This window comes from Chaetodon trifascialis, chromosome 19 (assembly GCF_039877785.1).
Source record: "Chaetodon trifascialis isolate fChaTrf1 chromosome 19, fChaTrf1.hap1, whole genome shotgun sequence".
In the NCBI taxonomy this organism is placed as follows: Eukaryota; Metazoa; Chordata; class Actinopteri; order Chaetodontiformes; family Chaetodontidae; genus Chaetodon; species Chaetodon trifascialis.
The window spans coordinates 8,989,905-9,017,073 of NC_092074.1; the positions used below are offsets into that span (position 1 = coordinate 8,989,905).

At 43.9% G+C, this 27,169-nt stretch overlaps 1 protein-coding gene across 2 annotated transcripts in view; it reads right to left on the bottom strand.

The window, feature by feature from the left end:
• LOC139347433 (kelch-like protein 29) overlaps nucleotides 1-27,169 on the bottom strand; it is a 194,185-nt gene that overhangs the window by 107,002 nt on the left and 60,014 nt on the right. For both annotated transcript variants that reach the window (XM_070987045.1, XM_070987043.1), the window contains one exon: nucleotides 21,496-21,807. In XM_070987045.1, the coding sequence (XP_070843146.1) occupies nucleotides 21,496-21,768 (273 nt within the window). In that variant the 5' untranslated portion in view covers nucleotides 21,769-21,807. The remainder of the gene's footprint in view (nucleotides 1-21,495; nucleotides 21,808-27,169) is intronic.

Below are 27,169 nucleotides of genomic sequence, written 5' to 3' on the forward strand. Positions count from 1 at the left end.
GTTCATGTTGCAAATGTGGACCTATTTTAGATAAGTGACATGACTCGAGCAGGGATACAGCATTTATCTGCCTTTACCTTTAGATTTGAGCCTTTATCGGCTAAAAGGACAAATCGACATGAAGCAGTGGACGGGCAGCCACATGTGTAACCTGTCCACTGCTTCATGTCGATTTGGGGTTTCACTTGTGAAGCTCCAGCACTGTTCCCCTAGGGTTTGAGAGGAGACTGAAAGACTGGTTTATCCCACAAGATGAAGTGGTCAGTGCAGCTCTGTGCTCCTGCAAGCACAGGGGGGAGTCCACACAGCACGCTGCTTGGGGTAAGATATACAGTGGAGAGACATGCTGGGATCATTAGAGACCCAAGACTCCTAAAGAAAGTGAGAAATAGCCATGAACTACACTGCGGCAGGTGGATAAACAGACCTTGGCTTGAATCATGGGAGGATGTTTTAAGCAGAGGCGCCTTTCAACCGCCTGTGAATGAGTTTCTCTTGATTTGGTCTAATGTTGTCGGTTTTTCAAATGCTAATGCTTCTCTATACAGATGGCAGAAGTAATTTCAAGGTCCATATCCTGTGTCGAAAGTTACAATTGACAAGTAAAATCAGCATCTCACTGAAGATTGGTTGATGTCTCCATGCTTGTTTTGTTTCGAAACAGCAAACAATTTGGTAAAAAAAAAAAAAAAAAGAATAAAAAAGAAAGAAAACTGAACACCTGGAAATCAAGTCTGCATAAACATTCTGGAGGAAACTACACGTCTCGTCCTCCATTCAAAATGCCATTTTAAAAAACACGCTTTCTGGACTGTTGTCGATATTGTAAGAATAAAGTAAATCCACTTATAAAAGCAATAAAATCATACATCCTCTATGGGCAACATCAGTGATCTTTAAGTTCTTTTCCTTTTGAAAAACACTAGAAAAGCTCCGTTCAGTCTCCAAGAAGTAAAATCAATGCAGCGGTCCTGTCAATGTTGCGGTTCACACACATTCTCCAGCTCCTTTGTTTTCAGTTTTGAAGGTGTCCAGCTCTCTTCAGTACACTCATGCAGTAAAGTTACACACCAGACGAACACCAGAATTGCGGAGAATCAAGCAAACAGTAAATGTGTCAAGAAGAAATTCCTCTAGCTAGTTGGCATCTGTTTGTCCTTCCCCATTTTACCCGAAAATTGGTGAGTACAACAGCTCAGTATGTATTCTAACAGTCCCAGTGCCAGTGAAATGGGCAGACTTACAAAGGTTTGCTTTGGATCTGTATAACAGGTACATGCACACATCAATTTTATGAACACTGGGACTTCAAAACAAATAAATAAAGAAATAAAAATCTTGAAATGCCTTTTTAGGCCAACATTTAGTCCCTCTGGCATTTCTAAAATGATTTAATTTTGTTGTTCGAATTACTTGTTTGTTAGGCGGTAATGTGAGAGATGAAAAAGTGTTTCTGCTTCATGGACACAGACAGACAACATTAATATTCATGAGTTAGATGATTAATCACTTACATGGATGAGTCATGTTACTAAAAACTGTTCCTGCAGCCAAATATAAAACTAGAATACCAATGAGCACAGAAATGGGGCTCAATACCTGAGGCGTCCTCTTTCTCTTCGTCTTCTTACTTATGTAAGAAGACACATGACACATGCGCTGATGACTCAAATGCAAAAGCAGACACCATTAGTTGTTTACACCTTCCTTGGACACAACATCTGCTGTTTAAAACTTCAGAGAAATGTGCAATTTTCACAAACATGTGTTGAAAAAGGCAACATCTGCAAGTAAGAGTTCCTTTGCAGCAGCTGACACAGTTGGTTTTCGAGTAAAGTTTCTTGGGGATTTTATCCAAAGGTCCCTCTTCTTGACCAGGAGCGTGCGCAGCCGCTTTACTGTATCCGAATGAGGTAATGATGCCACTGGAGACGGGCTTTAAAAACACCTCTGTTGTCAGCGGCAGCACCTGTGCTGCACACAGATTCCTATTTCCTTACAGAAGCCTGCACGACCGGTTCCCTGTGCACTTGTTGACAGGAGCTTGTAATCTGAAATAGTCTGCAGGGTTGAGCTGTTAAGTCCCTTGTAGGAACGGGATATAGTTATGGTGGGAAGGGGAGGACGTAGAGAAATAAGAGGGTACATCGTCCCTGCAAAGCTTATTGAGCTGTCAGGTTTCAGTCCCTATCAGAGAGCATTGATTCCCTGTCACATATTTGACTGTGTGTGCTTTAACATCCGTCTTTGACAAGAGCGCTTCGCATAATGGGCCTGCTTTGGTGGTTATGACCACATCAGGAAGCCCGTCCACATATTGATCTGTGTTGACGCCAAGCATAGTCCTTTATTTAAATTGATCTGTAACAGAGTAGCCAAGTGCTGGCTTCACACTCTGATCTTTAATGGAAACTATCAGACTGCAGATTGAGGGAGACGCAGCAGAGTCGTCACAAGCTGCGACACGGGGGTGACGCGCAGACAGCTAAATGGTGCTAACATGTCTGGATGTGGAGGTTTAACATTTCCCTTTTGCAATGTGTTCTCTGTGAATTCTGAAGGGCTGACTTGAAATTATATTTTGGCATTAACATTTCAGTGACCTTTGCGGCGCTCAATTCAGCCGTCAAAAACTATACTGCTGGGAAACAATGAACCAAAAGAAGCAGACACACTTAAAACAACTGATGAAAGGGATGTCATAAACTTTGTTTTGCCATTTACAGAGCAGAACATTTCCATCACGTACATTTGCATGAAAAATACATGCAGCATAAACATCCATTTGACTAAACCACAATGTAAAATAAATTAGGCTTTAAAATGCCCCAGAAATTCTAACCTGTAAACTGTGCAACAGAGAAGCCGTTGCATTATATCAATATTAATCTTACGCAATGAGAGAAGGCAATAAATAGGTTGTATTTTCCACAGAGACCAGGCCTCATAATGGAGATATACAATGTGCATGCAGAGGACATTGCTTGTGAGAGCGGTCACAATCTCGTGGCCATGCCCGGACATTAGTGAGAGTCATTAGGCTCATTTAAATGAGGTCGTTAAGCCGATGAAATGAGGCCGTATATTTGAGTGCAGAAACAAAAGAAAGAGCTCCCCATTTCTCACTGGTACGCGATCTCTTCTAAGTCAAGTACGTCATAACTCCGGCTGGAGGGAAGGGCCTGGCTGAGGCATTTTGGGGGGCCAAAAGTCACCAGCTGAACAGCTCGCAAGGTTCTCCATCACCGTCAAATCAACTTTAATACCAGCTGCAAGAACAACGTGCTGTAATTGTTGTGTGCACAACTTGATAATGCAGCCATTAGGATGCTTTAATTAGACTGTTTTATTTGCTTTGCCTAAAGTTGATATTATTAAACCTGGGGTGACTCATCACAGCCAAAAAGATCCTCTCTTATCTGCAGCTCTGTTAAACAGCATCTCTGCACACACACACAAACATTACTGTATTTACATTCCATGCAATGCATGCGTGGCTGACTTCCACTGATGCAGTCCATTCATCTGACATCACTAATCCATGAACGGATCCAGACTCCATCGTCTGCTTACGGTGAACTTCATACTGTAGATATTTATTTCTTGACACACTTCCTGCTCTTTTATTTCAAATATTCACGTTGTCGTGCTGAGCTCAAGTACAGACATCGACTTACTTGCAGTTAATAACGCATTGCTGTGCACGTTCTTCAAAGGTTTTTCGAAACATTAAAGGAGTTGCCGTAGCAATGAGCACTCCGTCACCTGTTTGTATGTGAAGCCTACAGTTCATTGCCTTTTGCTCTTTTAATCCAAAGTACTGTGGGGTTTACTAAAGCCTCATGTAAGCTTACACATTGTACCAACAACAACAATATTAATAATAATGAAAATAATTGCTACCCAAGGAAAAAGAGCGCAGGTATCGGCAGATTTCCAAATTCAGCTATCGGTATGTCCCGGAAAGGACAGTTTCATATTAACTGGAAGTCTGGATGTTCAAGGAAGATTAATGCAAAGAGTGTAAGACAGGAGGGACGAAAAGAGAAGAGGCAGTCCCAAGATAGCAGGAGAAACAGATGACAAAGACAGAGAGAGAGAGCGAGAGGGCTCATTGTTCATCATTATTACACCTCTACTGTGAGGTGCCTAAACACGCTGAGAGGTGACAACAGTCACTTGGTACGGAGACAAATCCCGCTTAAGTGCTGATCTAGGATTATGACTCTGATTAAAAATGGTGTTCCTTTTGTCGCTCCAGTCTGATGAATCAGTCAAGGGTGATACAGCCAGAAGATGTGCCCTGGAATTAATCACATCCCACCTCTTTGTTTTTGATCAAAGTGGGCCCTCTTTTCCTGGATTGCCTCGTTTTCCGTGCAGAGTACTGAGACTGAGGAGGAGCTCACAAAACATTCACAGCAGAGGATCTCAAGATGAGATGGATGAATTATTAATTTCCGGTGTCTTTGCAAACCGCAGAAAATATAAAATCATCTTGTTTGTGGGCTCTGCAAGATTTAAATCTTTCTCTCTTGCAGGTTTTCTCCCTTTTTTTTTTACCCATTGCTTCACCCGGGAGCAGCTCCATTGAAAATCTGGCGTATGGTAAATAGCCCTTAAATTAGGTCCCTGGCCTTCCAGCTTGGTTATCTGTGATGATCGGAACAGTGTGTGCTGCTTGAAAAGACCCATTTTCCCTCTGGCACATCATTTAACATGTCTCATTTACCAGGAAAATATGCAGGTCACACACCAAGAGATTTCTGGTCACATCCTTACCTCGCTCAATACAAATTTAAAGGATTTGAATTAGAACAACTATTACATTTCTTCTTCTCCTTGTGTTTCCACCTGATAAATATTAATGTTTCCTTTTTCTTTGACCACAATAAATTTTAAGGAGGTACCTTCAGCATGAAGAGGAAAAAAAAAGAGGAGCATTTTTACTTGTTAATGATAGCTCAACCTAGATCTTTGAGGGGCAGGTTAATATAAAATAAGGAACACTGGACACGGTAGAAGGAGCATTATGCCAGGAAGTGAACAAAAGGAGACAGAATCACGATCTCAAGCCATTGCAGGATGTCAGTTTACAGCTTAAAGAGAGAAGAGACGGTGTCTGCTTTCTGGACAGTGAATAAAAAGTAATTTAAAAAGTCACCTTCAAAGTCAAGAGCCACATCACCTGAAATGTATTCATGTCGTGTCGTGACTGGGTTTATATTTAACTCTTTTACCCAAAATGCTGAGGTGTCTGCCATTCTGTCTTAACAGCTTTTCGTATTCGGATTGGATTGATATTTTCTTTCGAGCTAGCCAACAATGTAGATGGTTGATTTAGTTCATTAGAGCTGAAGTCCAAAAAGTAAAAATTCTGAAAATCATTGAGCAAAGTCATAATAAAGGAGGATAATGTGAGGAGGATAAAAACTCTACAGGTCCAGAGGATGATCTTGGCCCCAATGACTGATTTCTCCAATGTCACCTGCTGCACAGAGTATCCAATTACTCTGTTAAGGTTGATGTTCTCAGGCTCAGCGCTCCCTGATAATCTTTTGGAAACCCATTAATTGCATTTTCACTTAAAACTGCTATAATGGATATTCTTCTACTAACAATTTATCAAACGATAATATTAAAAACAATGTAACCGTGTGGAAATTATCACCTGAATCTTCAGATCCCCTCAGCTTTACAGCGCTTTATATTCAGTCAGCCGAACTGACTGGGTTCACTCACACTGCTGTCGTATCATGAGTTCTGGCTGCGGCAGGCAGCTGTTTTCAGTGAGAAAGCTCTAAAAACCCACTGTCCACTACCTGCTCAGCACTGAAAGGCAGACAGACAGTTAGCGGCTGGCTGGTGAACACAGTGAAGCATTTAGCTGCTGATATTTCCCTCTGGAGATGGTGGAGACCAATCACAGAGCTAAAACAGAGTGGACTGGTCCTGCATTCACAAAGGTGGCCTAAAATATCACTCCACATACACGATAATGTCGCTCCAGATGAGGAAATATGCAACTACAAACCTAAAGGGGCTCTGTCAGTATATTACACTATTAAATAAGTTAGTTATTATTCATTCTTTAACACCTAAGCAGCATTTTAAGATGGCTGTGGTGAATATTTCCCAACTTACACTCTTTAATTGGTAATTTAATGTTATGCATATCTATGGGTTACATTTTATATGCTCATAAGAGGTTTTTATAAATGTTTATCTGCAAAGCTGTCAGATAAATCTAGTAGAGACATGTAGTGGAATAAATGTATAAAATAACTGACTTTAAGCACAAAGCTTGTGTAAATGTGCTCGTCGTAACTGGGGACCAGTCATGAAAAAGCAAACCCAACCCCTGATTGCCTTCATCAGCTGAAACACAGCTTACAATCCACTTGAATATTTTACAGTATTTCATCTCTTTTGTGCGGTTCAAAATAGTTTAAATGTGCGCCCTTAGATCAAGGTTAGCACACAGATGGCGCCAGTTCAATGGTTCAAGACATTCGCCATTCAGCCAGAGGTATTTCTATTACTTTCCTTTGTGTGTGTGCACATTGAGAACCGTGAATTACTTCTGCGCCAAACTTCCTTTATGAAAACAATATATCTGAATATAAGAATGAGAGGAAGAAGGATTTAGCTATGTTGTAGGGAAAGAAATTTACAAAGCGGCAGTGACCTTGCCAACTCTGGATCTTCTGCTTTTCTACTTGTGTCGAGCTTATATTGTGTAGGCATCATGGTCCAAATCAGCAGCTGTCATTCAACGAATTGCAGACTGCATTCAACAGCATTTATTCATTCTTAACCTCGCCAAGGTAATCGCTCTGCTGGGGAACACAGACACACCCACACGGTCTTCGCTCTGCTTTTATTCTCCTTAGAGAAAACACACGCGAACGCACAACCCTCCGCATAAAATGATTCCTCTCCAAGTTGGCAGACAAAATTTGAAGTAACAGGGCAATCACCCTCATTTTCAATAATCTCCATCGTGGGTTCACAGAGCTCAAGATAATAATTCAGCCGGTTTTCAATTGGATTGTTCCGGACTTTCCGCGATTTAACGAGAAGCAGCCTTGACTGCCCTTCAAGAAAGAATACTCGCAAAGACTTTTCATGGCTGAGTGCAAGTCAACAAACAGTCTACTACAAAGCACAATAAACACTGAGCTCTTGGCGCCCTTGGTAAAAGTCAGCCCATATCCTCTGTTCGAGTGGGATCTGACATGGCTTGCTTGTAGAAATATAATTAAGATTTTGCCCAGTGAGTGAACAATACAAGTCCTTGATTGTGTCAAACCCACAATGCCCTTTCGAGCAGCTATATTAACATCCGTTTCTTGTCGAATCTCCAAGCCAAACCGAAACATGACATGCTAGGTCTGACAGTTGAAGGATTTTTTTTTGTGTGTGTGTGTGTGAATGGAGGAAGGATGCGATTCGCCAAATACAGAATGCAATCATTCATCCATTTCCCAGTAGCTGGCACCATCCTGCAAAGCCTCGGTCATTTAAAGTGCTGGCTAATGATGTGCATTTTCCAGCAGTGGGAGATTAACACACCTGCCTGGCCGACCACATCCTTCATTTGAACAACATACATTATTTACACTTCAATTGCTGACACATGCTGGTCCCTTTTACTGGAATGAAATGCTATGCTAATGAAGTTTTCCCACACTCCTTTTATGATAGTTCTGACCCTCTTTTCCAACTTTGTGTGAGGGCTCATGCAGACATCAAGAGTGGAGAAAAGGACACGGTCGCATCCTGACATCACTGGTCCTGGATCTGCAACCGTTAACATTTAAACAGCTCTGCAAAAAGAAACAAGTCCACAATAAATCCCGAGCCTAAAAATAACACATGCAAGCGCCGTATAGTGACTGCGCTTGGCTCGCATTTGACAATATTTATGGCCCCCTCAGATGCACAGCACTTCCCATAATGCCTCATGATGAAACGGTTCCAATTTCAATCTGACCTTGAATGTGTTCTCTTTATGCGCCGCTCTGACATACATCAGGACGCGCTCAAGATGCGGCGAGACTGCGCAAACATTCCCCCGAAATCAGCCTCTTAATTGAGATGGCAGCTGGAGAATTTCCAACGACAACAAAAACAACCTCAACACAGAAAGGAGGCTGAGACATCCTCTTTTTCTTTTTCTTTTTTGAGCAGAATGCCTCAAAGTGGGCTGACATTTAGGCTATAGCTCACAGTAATAGCACCAGTAATGCATCAAATGAACAGGGGATATCATAATGGAAGTGTGTGTGTGTGTGTGTGGGGGGGGGGGGGGGGGGGCGATTCAACAATCACACCTTACATTTTCATTTGTGTCAAATCACGACACACACTCTCCCTCTTACTAAATGACAGGCAATGACAGACATTACCTCCTGGCAAGGCTGGCGGAGAGCAGCCTGAACCAGACGGCCAAGTCCACGACAGGCCTACACTGACAAAGATCAGCGCGTGAACAAGTCAAGGACGGCACGGGAAGTGCGACGTGCTCCCACACCGATGCCGCGACGCAACATCGCTCGCACACCTGTATAGTAATTTAAGCCGTAATCACCCCAGTATGTAAAGAAGCGCGCCACTTCAGCACCAAGCAATTATAAAGTAATTACTTGATTTAATAAAGCCGTTACACTGACAATGATTGATTATAGCAAAATAAGTTTACTTCTAGTTTGTTGAAAATAACTTTACAGCTGATGTCACCGCCAACTGAGTTTAAGAGAAAAACACAAAGAATAAAAAATGTGATTAAAGCTGATTTTTAGTGCGGCTGAGTGCAGGACTTCATATATACTGAGCAGCATTACCCACAGAGAACGTCCTCTGTCACCAGTGCCATGATGTGCTAACAAAGAGGTTTACTTAAAAAATGATTCTGTGACATATTACTGATCTGTTACAGAGTACCTACTTAAAATTGTCAACCAGTAGTGTAATCCACCAGATTAATCAAATTTAGTAATCATAATCTAATTGCTTTCAATTACTTTTCGATTGCTTTGCCTCTAGACTCGGTAAAATATTATGGCGAACAGACAATTTATTCTATTCTAATTTGCAGACTAATTTGAACAGGGATATTATCCTCCTCTTCAAACATTATCAACTGTTATTTCCCAGAAGTATCTAATCTGATTACGCTTGCAATATAGTTGCCGCTGCTGTTATTAGAGCAGAATTACGGAGGAATACAAGCCGTGTGGCCTCTGTTGACAGTTTGCACTCTCGTGCATTTTGCGGCGGCCGAGACGAAGGTGTCAGGGATTGGGGGGGTTTAAAGTTGTCTGTAACTCTGATGACCAGCTGTTGGTTTTGGGGCCGTGAAGACTGTACAGTGGAGCATCTGCTGTGAAGCGGGATCGGAGAATTGATGCGGAGGCGAGGGCTGTCTGATGAAATCTTAAATTCAATCAGCGAGGCACAAACTAATTCACAACACAATTCACACAACCTGTCTTTGTAACACAATAACTACAGTAATTCTGAGATATTTGCCATGATCGTGTCTGCGTCTTGGTTTGGGGGAACGTCTTACTGCTTTCTTTTATGGAAACACCTCTTAAAATGTGTGTGCAAGACGCAGTAAATGTCTCCACCATGATACACAGACCAGATTTATTGCTTCAATCATTTCCAAACACGCAGCAGTTTTTCAGAATGTTTTTCACTGCCATGAACGGCGGCACATGGATCAGTGGTTACCACAGCTGCCTCGCATAAAGAAGGTCCTGGGTTTCAAGTCCAGACATGCAGGGTGGGTGACTGTGTGCTATAGCCCAGACACTGACTGGTGACCTGTCCAGGGTGTACCCAGTGCATGCTGGGATACGCCCTGTGATGTTCAACAAGATGAACAGGTACAGAGGATGAACAGATGGATTTGACTATATTAGAAATATGTATTATATGAGTATATTACAAAAACACTCAGCTACTGTAGCACCAAGAGGGCTGAAAGTACTTTCAAGCAAAAATGAGAGATGTTTATCTCTCTTTTCCTATTTCACTAATCATTTCATCTTTACAGGGGCCAAATTCATAGTATTGTACTTAACTCTATATAATTCAGTTTTCCTGCCAGGCCGGTACTTTTATTTTGATAATCTAATCTAATTTTGCTTGCAATATTTCTGGACTTTCACTCCTAACGCAGGAATTTTACTTGGAATGGAGTATTTTTACGCTGACACTTTTACTGGTCATAACACTAATTCTGATAAGCACCTGCGCCTCTGTATCACTAAATATCCCATCAGTTACCAGATTTAATGGAAAAACAGACCAACAGCACATATTCACCATCAACTAGCTGCTTATTAGTATGCATATTAGTAGTATTTTGGCTTTTCATTAAGTAAGAGTTTTCTCTCAATAACCTCCTGTTTACTGCTTATTAATAGTAAGTAAGGAGGTTGTTGTACATGAATTATGATCTTAATAATCTAACCCTGAATAATCCTTGCCCCCAGAATAAAGCATAAATAAGAGCTCTATAATGACTGATAAAATATCAATATGCTACAAAAATGCATGCTAATAAGCAACTAGTTCATGGTGAATACGTGTACCTTAACATAAAGTGATACCAGCAATGTATTCTACCACAATAGCAGCAACATTAAGCTGTTTCCATTAATAAATTGTGGATCTCAACTGCTGTAGTGATGCCATTTCATGTAGTCTTACTCGTGCCACCAAAACACTTCAACTGTGTGGCAACAGGGCTAAAAAGAGCCCATGTAAAGACTCACAACTACTATTAAAGGAAAACATTTACATGGTGCATACAGCGGTTGTGGTTATGGCAGTGGAGTACTTGGCAGTGTGATGATGCGTGGAGCTCCTAATGAGAAACACCGAGCTCCCAGTAATTTGTTAGCCAGAGTTAAGGTCAAACCACAAATGCTGCATGATTCAGTCACCCCCAAAGTCCCTATTAGAATTTGCATTTAAAATATATCTATTATTTATGTGTGTATTATTAAAATGGCTGGCTGAGGATCCCCTGAGCATAGTGCACAGGGAGGGCCCACAGCTACTGGACCACAATACAAGAGTCTGACAATAATGGACAGGGAGGAATGGAAGAATAATGAGACAGATAAAAAGTTTTCTGGAGTCTAAGAAAAGCCTCTGTCATAATGAGGACACAACAGCACTCTGTAACCTTTCAAATCTTTTTTTTTGTGTGTGACCAGAACATAAAAACAATTGTTCAGTTCATATGTTGGGGCTGAGGCATAGTGTGATGCTTTGAGCTAAATTCAAACATCAGGATGCGAATATACTCTGTGCACAAAGTATAGCTGAGGCTGATGGGTAAGCCAGTGGCTTTGAAGGTGTGGGACTAGTTAAAATTTTGACCTGACTACGGTGCAAGGTGCATCAGTTCATCAGGATATATAAAGCATTTGAGTGCCATGAATGTCTGTGGCAAATTTCACACCAGTTCATCCAAAAGCTGTTGAGATATTTCAGTCTGAGTGTTGGACTGACCAACAGACAATACTATCCCTTGAGCCACACAGAGGGGGGAGGAAAAAAAAGGAGACTTGGGGGTTGGGGGGTGGGGGGAATCAATTGGCTAATGATTTTGTTTCCAAGTATTTTTGGAAGCCTCTCTTAAGCCTTGCTTATTGTCTCTTTTGTGCATCCAACTGAAACACTTGTCAAGTCAAGCAAATAACTTTCAAAGCGAAGGCTGTCAATGTCTATTTACAGTCAGAGGAAGTGCAAGCACGTTTGTCCACCTTTCTCAAACAAGAACAAAAGAGTAACCGTCTTAGTTTCACCGGGAGTCATGATTCAGCCTCGGGCAGGGCAATTGTCCATAACTCCTCTTTTTGTAGCCATGCTCATTTGCACAAATACACCCTGGGCAGCGGCACACTCGCCAAACATGAAAAAACCTCAGTTTCTTTTGGTGCATGTAACTGATGCTGAGAGCACCCGCAGACCTTATTACCACAAGTGTGAGATGGAGCTGAAGGAAGTGCCAGACGTGCTGGAGAGAGATGTATTGTTTACATGTGCATCTTGAACGCCGCTCCGTCTGTCTCCTCGCTGATATCTGATATATTCCACATGACATGACTGATGCGTTAAAAGCCCGCATTCGCCGTCACCTTCTGTTTGGAGTTAACCTTAAGGTGGCAGCACTTTGAATGTCAACCCCTCCACATGTGGACCTTTTTAAATGCCACCTCTCTTTATTCTGCAACTGTGGAACAGGACAGACAAAGGGAGAGTGGGGTGGCAATGGAGGAAGGGGAAAAGAAGCTGGCAGATGAGGGGTTTTTTTCCACACCAGAGGAAAGCCAAATGACATACAATCAGCTAGGCTCAGCAGGGGGTTCATTTAACACTTGAAGGGGAATGTGGGTACTAAGTGTGGGTCTTTGAAGGGCTACAGAGCTGATCCGCTCATTTGATGATGCGTTCAATTACATAGATAGATGAATGGCAGCCTTGAACTGAAGAGGAGAGAGTCCTTCTTTGGGTTCACTGAATTTATTTCTGCTGCTTTCAAAAAAGTGCCTTAAAATATGCAGAAAATACTTTTTCTAAACCAACACGAACATGGTTGGTTTCAACATTTTCCAAAAACATCAGTGCTGTATGATATTAGCAACTACATGACACCACTAATCTACTCTGCTGGGTCTACTGAACCTCTGAATCACAGGCATGTTGCAGTAAAATGACTAAAGGCCTGATTTTAGATTTGTCTTAGGATTCATGTCTTTAAGAGGAGCATAAAACCCCTTGTAGGTCACATCATGACATCAGCTTTGCCAATATATTGCTGAATTTGGTCGTATTTTGCACCAAACTATACAAACTATTTATGTTGTTTTTGCTTTGGAAACTTGCGACAACTAGAAACCAGTGACTTGAACTTGGAGCTGATCAGAGCCTGGAACAAAGCGCCAACTTTTCACATCCATCTTTCGGGTCAACAGAGCGTGAGTGTTTGACAACAGCAAGGTACATTTGTGCGACGCATCACTTTCCCCTTTGACACAAACCTCTCACCCTCTGATGAGGAAGTGAAGGAGTGAGGCGTGGGGGTGGCAGCGATGACAAATGATAATGGCAAATCTAAGACGACAGCCACTTCAAATTGCCCGGGGATCAACCGTGACCCTCTTGACACTTGAGGGGATCGAGCAAATCTGACAACCTTGCGCACGCTGTGGAGAGCAACGCGCCTGACCGCAGCCTGGTGCGTTCCTGTTTGTTGTTCGGCGGTGATCTTCTTTATGTTGTCATGAGATTTTCTGAGAGCATTTCCAGCCTTGAAGAGCCGAAGACTAGGAGTCAAGCATCATCTGTGATCCGTCTGTGTCCTGTAACAGCTGTCTCTGGCATCAGAACATGCGGTTGCCGCTATCCCATATTATATCTCTGCCACTCAGCGCCAACGGATCAGCAATCCAATTTCACACAAGCGCGCTCAGAGGGAGGCAACGCTGACGCAGGAATGAGGATCTATGCTTCAACAAAGACAAGAAGTTGTTTGAAGTGGCTGGAGGGGTGGTGGTCTGTGGGGATGAGATGGGCTGAAGAATTAGATAGAAACAGTAATGGAAGTGCGATAGAGGGAGATAAAAAGCAGGGGGTGATAATGTGGGAAAGGGGTTCCTATGACTGCTACTTTCATCAACTGAGCTGCTGCAGAGAGCAGAATAAGCTCCTAATTTCCCAACCCATCTGTGAGCACAGAAGACTAAGCACTGGCAAGCGCGGAAGACAGACAGAAAGACAGGAAGAGCAGGCCTCCAAGACGAATCTGCACTTTGTAAACACACCTTTGTTTGTGCAGTGACGTCCAACGCGCCAGTTTCTGCTCAAAGACCAGCGAGACAATGATCTCTGTGTACTGCTGGGAGAGCAGATGTACAGTATTGGATGACAACACACTCCGCAGCCCTTTCAATATTACACACTCATAGTGCACAGTCATTGTGACATAAATAGAGAAGGGGCTTGCGTCTCGTCTTTCACAGAGCAGAAAGATTTGAATCTGATATCCAATGACTGCTTATTAGATCGAGCCATCAGGCCGTCAGTTTGGAGCCAGACTCATAAGACAGCCGGTGTGTTGAGGAGGCTGCTTTCCATTCCCACCCACACACACACACACACAACACACAAAGAGCAAGCCCCTTCTGGACCGTCTTCTCTTCTCCTGCCAGAGCTGTGCATGCAGCCGTTTGTAAAGCCCGCTGCAACCAGCACGACCCCGACACAAAGCCGGGATCCCGAAAGGTCTCGTATTTTGGAATATCAGAACAATAACCTGCCTCTGCCTGTGTGTTTTATTTCCTCCAAGAGGATTAAAGTGCAGCTCTGATGAAGCAGATGCATCAATAGCAGAGGCAGGGAGAATGAGGACTTGGCCTGGTTTGCAGAATCGTGAAGGGAAAGGCAGACGGCTGGATGGATAAATGTGGCGTTCCATTGTTGCTGCGAAAGGTCAGCTGGGATCTGAGCCCTATAGATAGAAAGACAGATGCAGGTAGACCCACGAGAGGATACGGATTGGATGAAGCCTGTGGAACATCCTGTCAGCGAGATTGACAAGACAGACAGAGATAACACTCGCCTTCCCCTATTCTTTGACCTGTTGCGTTGTTATCGTCCCACATCTGCCAGCCGTTTCATTTTTGGGTGGACTTTTTTTTTTCCTCTTCTTAAATCGGGAAGACCGCTGTCAATATTTTCCGCCGACAACAAAAGATGACGATGTCCTGACTGTGTGATGAGGGTGTGAGATTTCTGATAAATCTGTCATCAGATTCATGACTCCCATTTTCCATCCATCCGATTTCAATCGCTGATAACAAAAAAAGTGAAGGCTGACAGTTCCCTTTTTACAGTGTCTCTCCTCTGACAGTTTGACAGTGTGCAGTCCTCATGACTGAGGTGTCTGTCGATCTGTCTCTCAGCCTGTTTGGCTTTCTGTCTGTCTGTCTGTCTGTCTGTCTGTCTGTCTGTCTGTCTGGCTCCGGATCGCTGTGCTTGATTAACAATCACCACAGCATAGCCTGGTCCGATTCCGGGCGGAAAGCTTTATTTCTCCCCACATGACGCAGAGACATAAAGACCCTGATGCAACTGCTCCCGGTAAACACACACTCAGAGCTTCTAGTTAACACTCTCAAGTTTCCATATATCATCTGCAGAAAATCACACCTTAATCCCTGCTTTGCTCCCTTGAGGTCCACCGTTTGTTAATGACTCTGCTGCAGACGCCTGACAGCAGATTTGTTTGTCCACAAGCATTTTGATGATGTCTGTGTTTATAGAAAAAGAAATTCTAAAGAATTAATGCATGACTAATGGAAAGTAAAGCAGCAGAGGAGGAAAACTGCGACGCTTAGTTCATAAACTGTCAGACCAGTAAAAATCAGGTGAACCCGTCTAACTAGAAAAGCTATGAACGTATTCATAGAAACAGCAGGCACAATATATTGTGCCTGGAATTCAAAAGCTGTTTTCCCAGCTAGGAAAAAAAAAATCCAACCAGAGTAACCAAAAAGGAGTGACATTTTTAACAGTGGCAAGTCTGATACTTGAAGGCGGCTTTCTACATAACCATTGAGGGCTGTCTTTATCCAAACTGACATTTCGACCGCACGGACATGACACGAAGCGCTGACAGGTTCGTCTCAGCTCCGTGTCAGACAAGCTGACTTTTAGCGCTAAAATATACTCTGACACATGCACCACTTAACCACTTATGAAGAACAAAAATGTGCAACAGACCTCTGGCTCCACGTATTTAAAATTGCATAACTGTTCAAACACTGAAAGTCAGATAAAGAGGGGCTTGACTCACCTGCGAAGAGAGACTTCAGGTTTTACACGATGGTGTATGGTTAATAAATGAAAGCCACCGTGCTGAAATGAAGTATTTCTAATCAATCAGTTCGGTCTGCTTCTGAGGAATTGTCTGACGAGAGCTGGATTTTGACATTTTCACTGGGAATGCAAATGGCACGCGGCAACCTCTGCGATAGGATGACAACACATACAGTAGAGGCTAATAAATCAAATCCAGGCAGCGGAGTGTGAAGATTGTTTACCTTTCTACTCCTCAGAGAAAGATAAAAGCACCTCAGAAAGCCAACTGCTACTTAGTATTTAGGGAGAGGTGAGTGCGTATTTTGTTATTTTTTTCTTTAAGTTAAAATGTCAAGAATAAAAGAACAACACGGAATCCCGCGCGAAGACGTCTGGCAGAGTATAAACATTCTGAATTATACATTTTTACATCAATTTATGTCCATCAGTATAAACAACTAAAGGCAGGCTGGATGACTTTATCTCAAGCTGCGAGGCAATCATGTCTCTTGGTGCTCTTGGCTTTCCTCATGAGGCAGCGGGGTTTTCTTCCAGACCCCGTGGTAAGTCTGTCTGCTTAGGAAATGTGAAGTTTCATCTGTCCTTCATCTGGTGAAAGAGATTCCCCGTTTGATAGAACAATTGTAGCTTCCTCTCCGATCTGAAGCTAATTCAAAAGCAACTCCCTGCCACCCCGCCTCCCTCCCCTCCGCCCTATCCCCACTCCGTCTCCCTCATCCAGCTCCCCCAGCGTGCACCTTCTTAAACTTTAATCATCTCATATTCAATACGATTCACAGTGACTCGTCACAAGGTTATCCCGGTTTTCAAAAGAAGCCTTCCCCTTTTCGCCTCTACCTCAATAAACATTCAGTCATTTCAAGAGAGTTTTTTTTTCTTGATGTAGATTTAAAGGCCCCGCAAAAATAAAATGCTAATGAAAGCTAAAACACTGCCAATGCGCTACAGAGGCGATGCACAGTCATATAACACTGTCGCTCCACATGCGGTTACTGCAGTTGCCTTTAAAACGTTGGATGTTTCAAAGCTGAAAATGCATTTCATTGTAATTTGTTCGCCTTGTCACTGTCAGGACTCGATGCGGTTGCAGCAGAAACATAGCAAAATAAAATAAAAGCCCCGAGAAGAGCCATGCTTTTTGTGTGTTTTCACTCTTTTTCTGATAGTGTCAGAGTGAGGCCACGACACCTGCTGTTCTCTGGATACCATGTTGTGTTGGCCCCAGTATGGGGTCTGCTTCAATCCATTGGCTAGCTGACCTGACTGAAATCAATGACCAAAAAGGCACAAAGTGTGATTTTGTTTCAAGACGAGGTCTATTGATTGGCACTGTCGATGCCTGGAAAAAAAAAGAAAAGGGGAATTTTGTTTCCATGAGCTGCGAGGAGAACTTTTTACAAATCAACTTTCAAAACAGAAATTACATACAATGCATCCAACATGCAAAACCACTCTAGCTTTCCAACATACGCATTGGATAACTGACTAAACACTTACTGTAAAAGAATCCCTGCCAGGTGGTGCGATCAGTCACGGGATGCGACTTCTGTCGAGACGTGCTCGGCAGAACAGAACGCTTCATTTGGCCTCGCCCATGAAAGCCACTTTAATGGACTGCCAGCAGCAGGTATTCCATTCAATCTCTATCAGCAGAGGATCAAACAGCGGTACTTATGGTGGCTGAGGCTGGAGCAACACTCCTTGTTCAGGATGACTTTTAATAAAGAGAACTAAAGGTAAACATCACATACATCCATCGCCATTGTTGGCCGAGCTGTGTGTGCGACTTTGTTTTCCTGGCAGCAGAGCCATAGTCACGCTATGGTCTTTGTTAAATGAGAGAAATGTACAGGAAATACTGAGAACATTGTCAGTGTGAGGCTCGTTAACTAACATCACGGCTCCTCGTGGCTGACCACAGCTTAACGCCTACGTTCCTATGATCAGTACTGCACACACTTATTCTCAAAAACAATACACACAATACACAGGTCACATGATCTTAACATTAGCCTTTTATTTTTCAAATTTAACCAACAATATTGTAAAAATACTTGGAAAAAAGCAGAGGGTAAATATTAGACTGATGAGATGGCTACAGGCTAAAGGAAAAGCTCATTCTGCTGGCTTGAGACTGCTCAGCAAATCGGAAGCCAAATTATATCATCAAACATTTCAACAGAGGAACGAATGAGATGTAAACAGAGTGAATCAAAATGGCAAGGATATAGAGAATCAACACAAGCCTACGAGCAAAAGCCCCATACTGACAACAGTTATTAGTTTGTGGCATTCCTTAGATCAATATATAACAGTCTGTTCTTTTAGTTCTACTGTGGCACCTGCATCTGTGTTCAATGAAGACTGGTAAAGAGACACAACTTCCAGCGCTGCTGTTATTAAGCATCAGGGGAGGGTGGATTAAAAATCTCATATTAAAGGGAATTAAATCACGCAGAAAAAATTCATATGTTTCTGTGGGCTATCGGCGAGAAGACACTTTCTGAGTAAGATTATGTGTTCAGATAAAAACTCCAGCCAATTTTTAAACCCCATAAAATCCTCACTTGCACTGTAGAACGGGCTGTAACATTAATGTGCAAACATTTAACCCAGCATAGACGTTTCACAGGAAGCGAAGGTTCGTTTAAAAGCACACGCCATTTGTGGGTCGTTATTTGAATCAGTCACTGTGATCTGAAGCAACTCCAACAACAGAGACCTCAAAGAGGGTGAACACACTGTACATAGATGGTGTCGGCCTATAGATTTTACAGACAAATACTTCTTTTTGCCCAAGTGTTAACGTCCCATCAGGCACTTCCGAGTCTCTGTCTTCATGTTTCTGCATGCCTATAATGAATATAAACAGCCATGGCTGTGGGAAGGTGACAAACTGTCACATCACGGTGGCATGTTGGTTTATTCGCTGTACATCTATGTGCAGTGCTAAAGCTATGCCTACATTAGCTTGTTTAGCTCCCACCGTGTTTGTCCATTTTTGCAAAAAAGTCACAAAAAAATGAATCTATTAGAAAGAAGTCTGTTTAATTAACACCCAGTAAATTGAGTGGAATTGATATTGTGGGGAAATGGTGCTGTGGATCACAGGATCACTTGCTAGACAGAAACTGGACGTTGTGCTGACGTATACGAGTCCTGTTTATCAGCAGGAGACAGAAATTGTCATTAAGAACAAAGATTTAATGTGTGCAGTCAGTGAATATACATCCATGACAATGGCATAAAAATACATAAAAATTAATGACTGGCCTGGCATTAGATAACCAAGTAAAGCTCTAAATTAACTATTCTCCACTGTTCCATGTGGTTGGCTTTACATCACGATGGACAATGCGACCAGATGGTACTTTTCCACTCTCAGCATTTGTCTTGCACACACTCACACATATGCACACCTTCGCACATGTGCGTGCATGCACACACACAGCACCATCATGCCAACCATACAACTCCGTACATGATCATTTAAGCTGAAGCAGGCCGCATGAAGAAAGGTTATTTATGACAGAGCACGAAAAAACAAAGTAACGCTGAAATAATACACCTGTTCTGTGCCCCATTTTACATTAAGAGGAATGATTATCATGTGCAGGAGTATCACGCTCACACACACGCGCACACACTCCTGAATATGTCTAACTATTTGACTGTGTCCCCACTTGGGCTGCCATGTTTATAAAGAGAGAGTCTCCAAACAGTGGAGATCAATAACAGCCTGTCAGCTTTTTAGTGTAGCCATGGACAGAGCAGAGACACAGGGACCACGGAGAGAGAGCTGCATCCGTCCATCAGGCTGACCCCCAATAGCTTTGATCGAAGATGACAGAGAGGGAGAGATCAACTGAGGACAGGAGACAGCTAGGAGCAAGACAGAAAAACAGGCTCCTGTGGTACTGGCCAGCTCTTGAGGCCCCTGTATCTTTTCTAGGCCATAATTAAAGCAGAGCCCAGACTCTGGGTATTTCCCTTTTTAAACATCGCTGGTCTCTATTGCCCGCCTCACAAAGGACTGTCAAAGGCAAGACAAAGCAGAAAGGTAAACCCCTGAATAAAGCTAACAGAGAAGCATCTGGGGAGGCCTCTGCATTATATCTGCTGCATATACGCACACACATTCCCGCATATACTGTACCTTTAAACAGTTGTGCATTCACGTGCGAGGCAATGCACCTAATTGCTCTGGCAGCCATTGAATGATGACAATGGCCGCGGTGGGAGTTGGCGAGACTTTGTCAGGATGTATGTAATTATTCAGTCGCACAAAAGGAAGGGCCGACGCGGTGCCAGAGCAGATTTACTGTGTCTGCGGTCAGTGCATTCAGCAGGGTATCTATGTGCACTTACGGGCTAAATTGCCAGACAATTGTTTACCTCTGCTCTTAGAGTACGGGCCCCACCGAGAGCAAGGAGAGGGAAAGAAGAAAAAAAAAAGCCCAGAAGTCCAAATTAAAGCAAATGATCTGATCGTGAGGAGGAGTGTTGAGAGAAGATGAATGGTATCCATGGAAGCAGAGGCAGGGGAGAGGCTGAAATGCCTAACTCGTTTTTTTTTTTTTTTTTGGTAAAGGCCCTTCTCTTCACAGGCTGCTGACAGCCAGCTAGCTAGCAAATCCCCGGACGAGGGGGTGGAGAACACGAACTGTACAGCTCTCAAATATACCCCTCAGACATTTCCGAGCTGCAGTTTTCTGTATATCTAAACACAATATACAACATACAAATATGATGCATAGACAAATGAGATTCGCGCTCACTCGGCTACTAATGTGAGGTGTGAGGCTTCAATAAAAGTGGGTTTACAACCTATTTTGGATCAAATATCATGGTTATTATATGGCCTGGTGATCATTTATAGCTAAGCGATACCCACGCTAAGAAAAAAGAAACGATAAGTAAACAAAAAGTAGAAATGTGCAGCCATGTGCAGCCTTCTTCTTTTTTAAATCTATTATTAACCCAGCACTTAAATAATGATGTGGTCCTTTTTTGTTTGTTTGCACCGCCTCTAACCATCACTTCCGACGGCAGCACCCATCTGAGCCACTGTCAGAGGTCATTTACATAATGAAAGAAGAAAATTACCAAGGAGGCACAGGCAGGACAAGCCTGCCATTTGGCAGAGAGGGAAAATGAAGATGGAAGGAAAATGGCTTGGCAAGAATGGGGCATTGGACAGAGAGAGTGCAGAGAGAGCAGCAGGACTGGAGTGAGGGATAAGGGTGGAGAGTGCAGGAGGCAGCAGAGGAAGAGAGAGAGAGAGCGAGCGGATGGGCTTGAAGAGACAGTTGAACCATGAAGACAGGCTTGCCAGTGAGTTGGACAGCACAGAGACATTTGGAGAAAGTGAGAGAGGGGAATGTGAGGACGGCGAGAGAGCTGGAAACCCTCAAAAGCATGGAGAAAGTTGGAGATTATGTCCAGTTGGGGAGTCTTCACAAATTAAAAAAAAGTTGACACTTGGAGAGACAAAGACTTAAAAGAAACTCGACAGAGCAGGTGGAAACACTGAGCGGCTTCCAAGGGTTGCAGGTGTTGCGCTGTCCATCTGGACCAGGCTCTTACCTTGGCCGACGCCGGAGCCACCGAGCCTGCTGCCGTGATGCCTCGCTTGACCGCTATGTCGCTGCTGGATGTTGTCACGGCAACTGTGACCGGGGTGGGAAGGAGGGAGGGGATGACCGGGAGGGGAAGGAGCCCCGGACGGTTGTTGCCATTGACGACGGCAGAGGCACAGCTATGATTGGCTCCTCCATTGTGGAGGCCAGAAGGACGGATGTCTCTCCGCTCCCAGGGTCCCCGGTAGTCCCTCTCAAAGCGGTGGTGGTGGCGTGACATCACTTCCTCTTCCTCTCAGAGGGAACAACGGGGGCAGGCCTGCAGGAAATGGAAAGAAAGAGGGTGAGGCGAGGTTGGAATTCTTTCATTACATTTATGCAAATGCAAGTGAGAGATATGGACAAAGAGAGCAGGGTTTCCAATATGGAACCAGGCCGGGGGACAAAGCAAGAGTGAGACACCGGGTGAATTAAGGAGCAAACATGTTGACATGAAGGTGTAAATGCTCACAGCATCTGCTCCCAATGCACCTGACTGACAAGAACACACTGCGGCTCATTTGTTGCTTCTGACTCCCATTCTCCCAGTCATTAACGAGGACTGCGACGAGAGGGAGAGAAATGAGCGCCGCCAAGCAGGTCCATAAAAAACCACCATCAGCGCCAACACCATAAGGAGCTAAATTCTCTCCGTGACGCGCGCTCGGCTCAACAATGAGAGGTTAAAACAACACGGCCGAGCGAGACGCAAACAGGTACGCGGTCGGGCAGGTTTTCCTGACGATGGTGCAGCAGTATCATGACCTTGCGGTCAGAACTCATTCATCTGAATAGATAAATACCCCTCCTCATTACAGCTCATCTCATACATCTAATGGCTGGTTAATTCAATCAGATTGCCCTTGAAGTGCATTTGAGGGTTCTCCCCTTTTCAAGCACAGCAGGCCGTGATAGGCTAAGAGGCGACAGTGAGCTGGAATTACATCAGTATGGGGTATGGCGCTATTGTGTAGCATGAGTGGCGTATCACACTATATTATATCATAAATCAAAGCGGTACAGGATCTGAGTAGAGAAATCCATCACTGAGGGGATTGTAGCGCATTGTACTCCTCCTCACCAAAGGCACGTTATGCTTCCCAAGCCCTTGATAACAGATGAAATAAATAAATAACAACCTCAAACCAGGTTCAGCAAGCCCCATGCAAAATCCCCTGGTCTGTAAGGAGAGAATGACAGCGGATGATAGGTCTTTATTCTGCATGCTGGGGTCTGTCACGCTGCCTCCTGCCTCACAGAGGAGCGAATGCCTTGAAACGCTGGCTTCTCTGTGTGCATCTGTGTGTGTGTGTGTGTGTGTGTGTGTAAAAAAAGGCAGCATATACAGTGGTGCAAGTGAATGAGTGTGTATGCACGTGGTGTTTTTGGCAGGATTTAATGAGAGCACACATGTTTCAAACTCCAGCGTGGTATGGGAGAGGCTTTGAGCGGGCTGTCGGAAATGAAAAGGCTCTTTAAAAAAAGCTTTGATGCGAGCGATGCACGATGCAGCCTGTGGTGGGAGCACTGGCCCTGCTGTATCTTTAGCTGCTGTGACCATCCATTTATTTACCCAGTGAAACACTCACTCTTTCCTCCTTAATGTCTCTCTCTCCGTTGTGCTCACTTTCATTCTTTTTCTTCACACATTTTACTCGCTCTCTGAATCCCCCCTTCATTTATCTCTCTCTCCTACGACGTCTGCTCTGTCCAAATACAGCAAGCTGATGCGCAGCGATAGAGCCAGCCAGAGCGGCTAAAAGCTGCGGGACAACACTCTCACGCTCTCTTTCACTCACTCCGCAATAACCTCTTCTCCCTCTCCGCAGTAACCCCTTTTAATAACCTCAAATTTTACAATAGAGAAAGCTTGTATTATCTCTAAAAATATTTGAGACAGAGTGAGTAGCAAGGTGCTAGTCCAGCGGAACAATGGCAGAGTCAGTGCCAGGTAATATTCTCTTATCACGCGAGCTCCACACCTCGGCTGAGAAATAAGAGGGCAGAAAATTTCTCCACATAGAAACAGGAGGAGAAAAAGGAATAAGGAGGGGACTTTATCTCCACAAGAGTCGGAATTGGGGCCAGAGTGCATTTGCATTCACAAATCTTTACAATTTATTTTATCAGGCCGTTTCAGATGTGAGTGCGTGGGTACATGCCACTGTGCATCCACTGTGCTCCCCTGTCCAGACCGTTTTGTGATTTACTGCCAAAAAAATGCCCCCTTTTTTTTCTTTCTTGGTCTTCCTGTACACTTTCAATAAAAAGGGCACACTGTAAGAACAAATCCATTACATTATGTAGAGAAGGCACTGAATTAAGTTTGCGAGAGCCCACACAAGACGGCTTTGTGGGATAACCTTCAGCACGGCTGCAATACACAGCGCGGAGTGAAAGAAATTAAAGTAAATGGTATTTCCACTAGAAATGTTTTAAATAAGGAGTGACCATGGTGGCTTAGCGGTCTGCAGCATGTGCCATGTATGGAAATGAAAAGTCTTGGGTTTTAAATAAGCACCAAACTAATATCGTGTCGTCTGCCTCACCTCTCTCTATCTTTCCCATTTCTGAGAGAGGAAAAAGTGAATGGAGTCTGAAAAAGGGAGCAAAGGAAAGGTCAGGGTCATAGTAAGCTAAATTAAAAGTGACTGCGCGTTAGCAGGAAATGAGACATAAACCCCACCGTCAGCGTCCAAGGCAGATATTTTGTAGAAATTGGAATAATGTCACATTAGGTGGGCAATTTGGTTAAAAGCCATGGAAAATGGAAATTTATTCTATATCGTACAACCCCGATTCCAAACAATTGGGACGGGATGCTGCATAAAACAGAAATGACACAAACATGATCATTTGCTAATCCTTTTTGACATACACTACATTGAAAACAGCACAAACACTGATGCACAAATGTACTCTGTATTGAGCAAATTGTTTGTTGTTACATTACATACAGTGGATTGTATCAAGCCTTGGACCATGTGACAGTGTTGCATATTGCACAACAACATGTACCTTGCAATATCATTAGAGATGCACCAACACCAATGCTGATATCAGTGTGCAGTCCCGCTCTTTGACTTCCAACATTACCCACAATGGTCTACTGCATGTGGACACACTAAAGTCATAGTTAGCTTGGTTTAACATGCCCTGCAGAATTACCATCTCATGTTCCAAAATGTTATATCTCCAAACCAGATGTCACGATGCATCCTCCTCCTTCCTTTGATACTGAGAGTAAATGTGGGTTGTTTTAAGTAGTTTACACAAACGGCAAATGTTGTTTTTCTGGAGTGGAGCTTCTCACATTACCATGCTTCAAATTCAATCGCTCACTTACCCAAGTGGCGTTTTCATAGCGTTGGCACTACATTTCAATATGTGCACAATCCTCTAAGTTAATTCCTGTCATCCTTGCACTATGCACGTCAGTATGTACAGTGTAACCGGAGGCTGGCAACTGATCCCTGCAGAACGAGTGTCACAGAGACAAATCCCACTGCATTTATGGTCCTTGGTAAACACAAGGATTTAAGCTACTAATTACAGACACTCAAATTCCCTTTACAAGTGTGTTTCTGCAGGTCCTTTAAAGTCTGTGCGTGCGTGTGTGTCGGTGTATGAGCTTGCATCACCTTGAGGCTGAGAGCGTGCGCTGCGTGTGTGTTTGCGAGAGTAAGTACGAGAAGGTGACAAAAGAAATTTTGCTCTCGCAGGCACCCGTGGAAACCAACACCCACCACACCTGTGGACTCTGCCAGAGCAGATAAAGACTTAAATACATCACATCTACAATGACACTTTGCTCTGCGCTGCACTGCTCGAGGGAGAAGGTGTCAATAAAGATTTGCCCATTTTCTTTCACATCCAATGAAGTCACTGTCAGCCCCGGACAAAACAACAGTCTTTTAGAAGAGAGATGATAACCTCTGCTGCGAGGCTCGCATGCTAAGCCAACCTTTTTAAGAGCCTTTTCAATTTCATAAGAAACTAATGACAGCGTTTCAGTCATACCCTACAGCAATTAATGAGGCTCCTCAGCTCCTGCAATCAGCATGTTAATAATCTCGCCTGAAGGTATCAGACTTTCCCACGCCAAATTCTATTTTCTGACTCCGACTTAAAATAAGCGAGGACTGAGAATTCTGCGCAGAAAGATGAAAATCTAAACAAACTGATTCAGATCGCTAATCCTCTGGAAGCCCAAACGGTAACACAAAGAATCTGGTTTCCGACTCGCGCAGAAGAGCCGAAAAAGAAAGTGAGAAACGCCGTGTCAGCAATCAAACCTAATGAGCTGACTGACTGGCATTTCCATTGTGTTGTCAGTCACGTCATGAGCTAAAAGCAGTCAGCTGCAGAGGAGGCAGTGCGTGTGTGCGTGTATGTGTGTGTGTGTGTGTGTGTGCGTGTGTGTGTGCGTGTGTGTGTTGGTTGATGGGCGTTTTCGACTCCTGTTTAAAAAAAAAACAGCTATCTAGCGCTGCTGATGTGTCAGAATCAGCACTGAGCGTACAATGTTCCTCACGCGCGTGCAACTGAGACAGAAAAGTGAGATGGTGTAGGTGTCTGCATACGTAAGAAAGACATGCGGTTAAGGGGCAGAAGAGGAGGAGTAAGTGAGTGTGTGTGTGTGTGTGTGTGTGTGTGTGTGTGTGTGTGTGTGTGTGTGTGCGCGTGTGTGTGTGCGTGTGTGTGTGTGTGTGTGTGTGTGTGTGTGTGTGTGTTTTAGTGTGGGAGTACGCCAACGTCTCTGCATGCGTGCGGGGCCAACTGTAGCTGACATCATTATGACCTCAATGCTATCACCATGGAGATGCCCTGCATGTTCCAGTGCCGGTTTGTAAGTCCGTGCAGCGCACGTCTCCGCCGACTTCAGCGGAGTCCGTCCTCGCAGACTTCAGTTCCCAAGCGATGGCGGAGTGATTAGCTAAAATAAAAAGTTGCCTGACAGGTGGGAACATGAGACACACACCCAGCAGAACAGCATCTGTCACTCCAAGGCGGCATGCAGCATGTCGGGTGTGTGTGTGTGACGGAGCCGCGTTAACAAAGCCATGTGGGAATACGCAGGGTGCCGCAGATAGACGTGAGGAGAGAGGGAGTGTAACAGATGGACGGAACGTGGCGGCGACGGAGAGCGAGCGAGACACTGTGAGCGAGCGAGCAAATGAGATATAACAGCAGCAGAGTGTGTGTGCAGCTTGAAATAGAGAAGAGAGGGGTGTTAAGGAGGGGATCGGGGTGGGGTGGGGCGGGTTGCGTGTCATACTTCTGTTGTAGGGTGTGATGTTTGCTTTGCTGGCACATTCTGCCCTGCGTTCAATACCCCCAGCCACTCCACCCGCCACGGATATTCCCCAAGAGGAAGGGCTCCATTTCCAATCTGTAGTAGTGTTTACTTCTATTGACCCAGTGACAGCCCAGCATTCACAACACACACATGCACACAAATGCACACACACACACACACACACACACACACACACACACACACACACACACACACACACAGAGCCACCTGCTACACTCAAGTCCATGCAAATGATCAATTCGTCCATCAGCAAGTGTGGATGGTACAAATGAGGGCCAGGATAAGTAGGCATACAGTAACTTTACGAGGACAAGATATTTCT